We start from the raw sequence: 7,500 nt of genomic DNA on the forward strand, positions 1-7,500 counted from the left end.
AATTCTAATTCAACTATTAATTATTCAAACTCGTTTCTATGTCACATACTTCGGCCCAAACAAAGTCCACCACCAACGTGACATAATAAACTGAGTAGCTAATCATCAGCGTTGATGAATGACCAATGAAGATAATAGTTGCATGGTAGTCCTCGAGAAGGTCCTCGGCTCTCGTCCCCATGGTACTCGTAGTCCACCTCTCTTCATGTTGATTGGGTGACATGGATCTGTTAGTTAGAAGACAAAGTAAAAAATGTCTTCTTGTCAACACCGGTGAAAAGACAGTAACTACCCACATTCATTGTGAATGCGTTCACTAGGAGTATATGTTTATTTAATGTGTGTGACTGACTGACCAATCACTGCATGAATGTTGCCTCCAGATGTTCAGCGTTGCATCTCAGAAACTTCTCATTTATCTGTTAAACACAAGAAACAGAAAACACGGACAAATAAATCCTTTACGTCCGACATTTGCAATTAAATTAAAGGTTCCCTATGTTTAAAAAGCCAGTCTGATTTGAGGAAAACACAGAGTCATTTCAGTACATCTAAAAGGCATTGCCTCAAATGTTTTGGTTTTTTGCGCTATTGTAAGTGTTTATTAGCAATGCTAGTTGAAGTCAACGTGGTCAGTTAGCATGTATCTGAATAAAATGTCCCTGAAAACACCGTTCTAACCATTAAACAACATTGTGTACTACTGTATGTCTATGTAGTATTTCATTCTTTCTATGTAGTATTTTTTTTTGTCTAAAGTTAACGTTGGTTTTGTTGTTGGTTTTGTTTTCTAAAGCTAACATTGGTTTTGTGGCATAATGTCGACCAACTGAATGTACAAACAGTTTGCTGAATGCCAGGAAAAAAATGTAAAATTCATGTCCATGTATACAAATGACTAGATTACAATTCCATGACTGTTTCACTAATTGCTGTGAGACTTTGTTGGAAGTTCATGTCGAACAAAAGGCCAAAGCAATAAACGTAACAATGTAACTTCCTGACCGTAGTTCAAGCTAATCCGATAACAAAAGAAACCAACAAAAACACATGGACAAGGTCTAACTCCCTACGACAGGACGACAACGGTGTTTAACGACAACAGGGATTCATCCCTACTGCTTCATGTTGGACATTAAAGTCTGAGCTATTTACAATGTGAATAAAATGTTAGCATTGAAGCTAAAGTTATCTATTAAGAAAAGCTCAAAGACTAACACAAGGACTAAATGCGTATTTGAGTCAGTTGAAATATTGTAACTGGAGCGGTAACTTTGTGTGTCGCTGTGTCCTGAAAGCCTTTGAGATTCTCCTGCTGTCGTCTGGACGCTGTACAACTCAAACGGGACCAAAACATTATTGGTCTCACCGTTAACTACCGTTCATAGTTTTCAAGAAATGAGGTCCCATTGGAGACACAGGAAGGGGCGGGACTTTGCCTCTCTGTTGTCAGTGTTGCCGTAGTGACAGTGTACGTCTCTGCCAGCAGGTGGAGACTCTGCTATGAACCGGTGTGAGGACCGAGAGGACGGAGTCCTTCCCTCTAAAACCCCCCAGGATGGGGGACATGACAGCCAGACCAAAGCTCAGAGGTGAGACGAGGATCTCTAAGTGTCCAGGACTCAGATCACTCCACCATCATGGTTCTCACACAACAACATAGATATACATAATATTAACTAGATCGCTTTATTGAGTTTAAAACTGAACCTTGTTATTATCTGACTGTCCTGAGGTGAAGAATCAGGTCTTGGTCCAGACCTTTGTAGTCCATGTAGGGGATGATCTGAATCTAGTGTCGACTCTCCTGTTGAATCCATTGGTTTTCACTTTGGTGAACAATCACTGAGACCAGAAGCTTTAATTGCCTTCAATACTGTTAGTTGTCTGAGAAGAAGAAGCAGTAAAGTTTGATGATAAGTCAAATAAATATTCAGATTAAATATTAACCTGACACACACCTGGACCTGACGCTGTAACCTGCTGACACTTCAGCTGATCAGCTTCAAATATTGAATGAAAGGAATGAAAGTTTAACTGTAAATTCAGATCTTTTCTCTGTTGGTCTGTTGGACCACAAAAACACAGTGTCGATCAACAATAACTCACAACAGCTGATGGAATCTTCCACCTGAGTGGTTTGTAATTTACACACATGAAACATTTGCTGAATGAATAATGTGATGGTCTGAACTGCCAAACATCTCCCACAATGCAACTTGCCCCTCACACTACTTAGTTTGACAGCAGGATCGTTTTATGTTTATTTGCACCACTCATGACATTGCAGATAGGAAGGGGGGTTTCCTCCATATCGTGACCTATGTATCATGATCATATTGTATTGGGATAATATCATAGTAAAAGTATTTCTTAAATTGTATTTATTGTATCAGGATGCAGCAGCAGAGACCAGACTCCCCTGGACCTGGACCTGGACCCAGCTGTGTGTCCATGAAGAGTGACCAGTCTATGGGTTGCCCTATTCTTTTTAAAGGTGACCAAGCTGGAAGGTAAGAACTGAACCTGAACTCTCATTAGAGGATGAATCAGGTCTAGACCAGCACCTTAATCAGTAACTCAGAGTCCACCAGCCCTGAATCCTGCAACCCGTTCTGTCTTCTGAACCACGATGAGTGACAGACAGTCTCTTGTTTCCCTGAAGCTCGAACAGAAAGGACCAATTAAATCCTTTTTAACTGGGATGAAACTACAGAATATGAAATAAACAATCCAACCTTAAAGAGACAATGAGGAGAAAACCTCTTGAAAGAAAAGACTCATAGACGGGAAAAGTAAAGAGTTAATGACATAGAAGAGTAGCGGCCAGGCTAAGCTAAGCTAAGAACAGAAAGACTCCAAACTAACACCAAACTCGAGCACCGTCTTCCTCTCACTCAAGGGAGGTTGTAGAGTATTAAGTAAGACACTTTATATCCACCAGACTCTTATTTTAGGTTTTACCTAGGGCCGGGACTCGATTCAAAAAAATAATCTAATTAATTAGAGGCTTTGTAATTAATTAATCGAAATTAAACAATTAAACAATTTTTGCCATTAAGTGTAGCCAGTGGCGGTCCTAGGTTTCATGACGCCCTGGATGAACCTCACCTCCAGCCCCCCCCCCCCCCCCCCCCCCCACCACACACACACACACACACAAAAATGGACCCCCCTGCCCCCCCGTTCACACCAGACGCGTATTTCTCCGCGACGGTCGACAAGGCTTCTGCTCAGCTGTTGTTCATTCAGAGCTATTTTTTTTATCATAACCTCATAAAATAAATACTCCATGTTTCTGTAACCAAGAAGTTTGTACACTTCTTTTATTTATCCGTTCAGAGAGAGAGAGAGAGAGAGAGAGAGAGAGATAGAGAGAGAGAGAGAGAGAGAGACACACACACACACACACACACACACACACACACACACACACAGACAGAGAGTGTATGGTAGTAGACAGTAGTAGTGTAGATATACAGTTGAAATACACATATTTGTTTATCTACTCTTCACATTTATTAAATGTATGTCTCTTCCTGTTTCCCAGTGCAAATTTAGATACACAAATATCGCATTTGTCAATCGCGGTATTTTATTTCTAAAAATTGTCTCGTGTTTCTTTGTGTGATTTCCTGCGGCACGCGCAAAAAAATAGAGCAGACGCCGAAACGATTGCTTCACGGCGCGGGACGGCCGCGCCTATTCAAACGTTCCACGGTGCAAAAATAAGTGCGATTAAAATGCGTCAATTTTTTTAACGCGTTAATGTTTGTGTTATTAATTAATCTTAATTAACGCATTAAAGTCCCGGCCCTAGTTTTAACGTAACTGATAATACCCGAGGAGGTGTCTATTATCAGGAGGTAATGGACTACGTGAAGGACAGAACCATCAGACGCCCAGTGGAGATTTTGCAACCAAAATGTTGTTTCACGAGTCATAACTCCGTTTCCCCATCATTGTATGTAGCAGGATGTTGTTGTACGTAGCAGGATGTTGTTATAATGTGTATCAACAATGAGGTGATAAATTAGGTACGGATCTGTGAAGAACTCAACTGAGCCTGTAAATCGACACACTGAGGGCACTCGATTGCAGACTTGTCTAATATTGTACAACAACGTTTTCAATCAATCAATCAATCAATCAATCAATCAATCAATCAATCAATCCTAAAGTCCACGATGGAGTTGCTGAGCTGCTTCACTGAATGCAATCGACAGAGTGTTCTCAACACGGCGTGCGGGTTCTGGTGAACCTACATGCCCGGACGGAACCTTCATGCCCGGCTACGTCATGGATGGTTGGGAAAAGTGGAAAGTCATCTGGAGGACGTGTACGTGTTCACGTTCATGACAACTGAAACGATCACCTTGGGATGTGGAATCTTCATGCTATATCGGAGAATGAGAAAGATCGCTACTGAGCAGACCAGTGCGAGGGCGGACAACGCCACTACTCGGGTTGCTGTGGCTGGGATTCGCTCTGACATCTCCGAAATTTGCGAGATCGTGGCACTGATGCGAGCTGAAACTGCCACAAATCGGGAGGTCATGGCGAAGTCAACGGCAGTGAAAGCTGCAGAGGATGATTCAAATAAAAATGGCATAAAAAAGGGCCCTCACACCATCCCAACAAAAAATATCTACACTGGTCTTTTGCTCTTTGTCGATTGGACCACCTTCTGACTTTGTGTCATGCCCGGCTATAAGATGAGACTGTTGTTCACTCATGTCGGACAAATATGGACGTGTGCAGACACACACCAAATCTGTATGTACTGTCTAGAGCTGGACCTCAGCTCTCTATACCACCTACTGCTGAAGCATGTTATGTCAAAATTCATAAGTAAAAGAAAATGTTTTGTCAAAATGTAAAATGCAGAAGATATGAAAAGATTATGATAAAGATTTTATCCTGTGGGTAATGGACTAGATAAGCTTTGGCTTCTCCCGCTTTCCCTTTCGGCCATGTGTGTTGTATTATTTTTAACAAAGATGAAGTGTGATGATGACGATCTAATTGACATGCCCGAAATAAATAAATAAATAAATAAATAAATTGTCACCCCATAAGGTTCTAATGCAACGGAAACATTGTCCACTGCTCCCGCTAATAGGACGGACCTTAGATACGACTTGGCAACGGGAGATATTTCTAGTCAGCTCATAGAACCCTTAGGCTCAGCTACAAACCACAAAGCTAACATTATGCTAGCAAAACGCTGAGTGCAGCACTAAGACGGGTGTTCACGGGTCCAGAACGTGGTCAACGTGAGTCAGACCCATTTATAGTATTGATTCTGACACTAGCATCAAGTCTTAGAGCAAGACTCATCAATATAAAGATAAACAGAGCAAACTGATTCATTTTCATATTGTATTTAATGTATCAGGATGCAGCAGCAGAGACCAGACTCCCCTGGACCTGGACCTGGACCCAGCTGTGTGTCCATGAAGAGTGACCGGTCTATGGATCACCCCATTGTCTTTAAAGCTGACCAAGCTGATGATGGAAGGTAAGAACTGAACCTGAACCCTCCTTGGAGGATGAATCAGGTCTAGACCAGCCAGAGAAAAGTTACGAGTCAGTGAGACGCTAAATTGGCTAACGTGACAGCTACTGCCAGCTAAGATAAGCTAAACTATGCTAAGCTGGGTTTACATCGGAGCTGCTAGAAAACCTGGCATCAGACTCCAAAGGGGCTCTGACCAAACTGGGTACTTGATGCATTTGGAATGAGACCACTTTGGTCCAAACAGGTAAAGAAATCCAGAGGAATCAGGAACAGGCAACAGATCAAAGTCCGGGAACAGGTACAAAGGGAGAAATGGATACATGTCAGGTACTGGATCAGGCCAGGATTCAGGTTTTCATGGGAAGCAAAGGCAACATTGGAACTTTGATCTTTTCTGACTTTAATCCCTCAAAAGGCCGTTCAAGACAAGCAAGCAGAAACCAGAGAGACATTCTGCACCACCAGCTACACCATCTGGTCCAAGACCTGAATGAGTTTTACTGCAGGTTTGAGAAGCCAACATTCACATAACCAATGTATCTGGTATTTAGTATTGTTGTTGGTGGATTCAGGTCCAGATTTTGACATTTAAGTGCAAAGTATGGAAAATGGTCCTACTTCTTTTCTCTGGCCACCAGGGGGCGACTCCTCTCTGGTTGTATAGAAGTCTATGAGAAAATGGTCCTACTTCTCTCTGCTGGCCACCAGGGGGCGACTCCTCTCTGGTTGTATAGAAGTCTATGAGAAAATGGTGCTACTTCTCTCTTGATGTATTATCTCAGTAAACATTGTAAACATGAGTTTATGGTCTCAATCTCTAGTTTCAAGTCTTCTTTAATCCAGCATGATGTTCATTTAGTACATTATGGTCCATTTAGAGTCCACCAGACCAGAAAGCAGGGGATGCTTTAGGGGGCGGGGCTTACCTGCTGATTGACAGGTTGCTACCACGGTACCAATGCTAGTTAGCTACTATGATGACTTTAACACTTAGCTGTAAAGTTGACCTTGAATTATGAAGCTAACTTTGTTAGCAGCTTCACACCAGAATCCAGATGGATCCAGATCCAGTAAGGTTGCTGCTCTGGGTTCCGCTCTGCTGCTTGTGTTCATAAGATCCACCCTTTGTGCAGAATCTGAGGCTTCAAAACCGTAGTCCACAAACCAACAGGCGTTGTCGCCATGACGACGTCCACTACTGATCTACAGTCTGTGGTTTAGTGACTCTTTGAACTTGGTTTTCTCCACAGAGTTCAGCAGATCTCAGAGGTTCCGTTGACCCAGCAGCATCAAACACACCTGGACTCCATATTTATGGTGAGTACATGTACAAGCTCACCTTTCACTATTAACCACATCAACTACAGATTCAATGCTGAACAGGTTCTAGTGGTCTCCATGCTGCTCAGACCCACACATGAATCCCATGTTGGGTTCTTTAGAGTTCATGTTCAGTTTATCCTTCTGTTCCAGCTGCTGGAGGAGAACATCGGCACTTTTGTGAAGAACGAGCTGAAGAAGATCCAGAAGGTCCTGAGTCCAGATTACCCAGAATGCTTGGAGAGTGAGGACGAGGAGTTGTTGGACGGTGAGGATGAAGACCAGAGGAGGAGAAGCAGAGAGGCGTTTCAGAAGATCACAGTGCACTTCCTGAGGAGAATGAAGCAGGAGGAGCTGGCTGACTGTCTGCAGATCAGTAAGAGGATTTTAACAGATTTAACATGGTGGAAAGAAGAGAAGGATTCAACATGAAGAACTTCATATTTCTCCTAATAGGCTGCACACAACTTCAATGTTTAGGTTCTCTGGTTGTCTACACACCCGATTACAGCTGACATCATCATTATTATGCGTACGCATGATGTCAACGTTTATGTTGTTTTGCTTCAACCATCCAGACGAGTTAGAAGCTTTAAACAGTGAATTTAAACTGTTAGCAGCATCAAGCATACAAGAGGCTCTTTATTTCTAGACTGACT

General features: G+C 42.4%; 2 protein-coding genes across 2 annotated transcripts in view; both read left to right on the plus strand.

Moving 5' to 3' along the window:
• Window positions 1-7,500, plus strand: part of LOC311016207 (uncharacterized protein) — a 618,931-nt gene that overhangs the window by 245,884 nt on the left and 365,547 nt on the right. The gene's annotated exons all lie outside the window — the stretch shown is intronic.
• The window catches only part of LOC311015807 (protein NLRC3-like), a gene marked incomplete at its 5' end in the record, with an annotated part of 3,724 nt that continues 1,680 nt past the window's right edge, over window positions 5,457-7,500 (plus strand). Inside the window, one exon of the mRNA XM_084013250.1 lies at window positions 5,457-5,521. Coding sequence (XP_083869376.1) covers window positions 5,457-5,521 — 65 coding nt within the window. The remainder of the gene's footprint in view (window positions 5,522-7,500) is intronic.

This window comes from Eutrigla gurnardus, assembly GCF_963514095.1.
Source record: "Eutrigla gurnardus genome assembly, chromosome: 7".
Classification (NCBI taxonomy): Eukaryota; Metazoa; Chordata; class Actinopteri; order Perciformes; family Triglidae; genus Eutrigla; species Eutrigla gurnardus.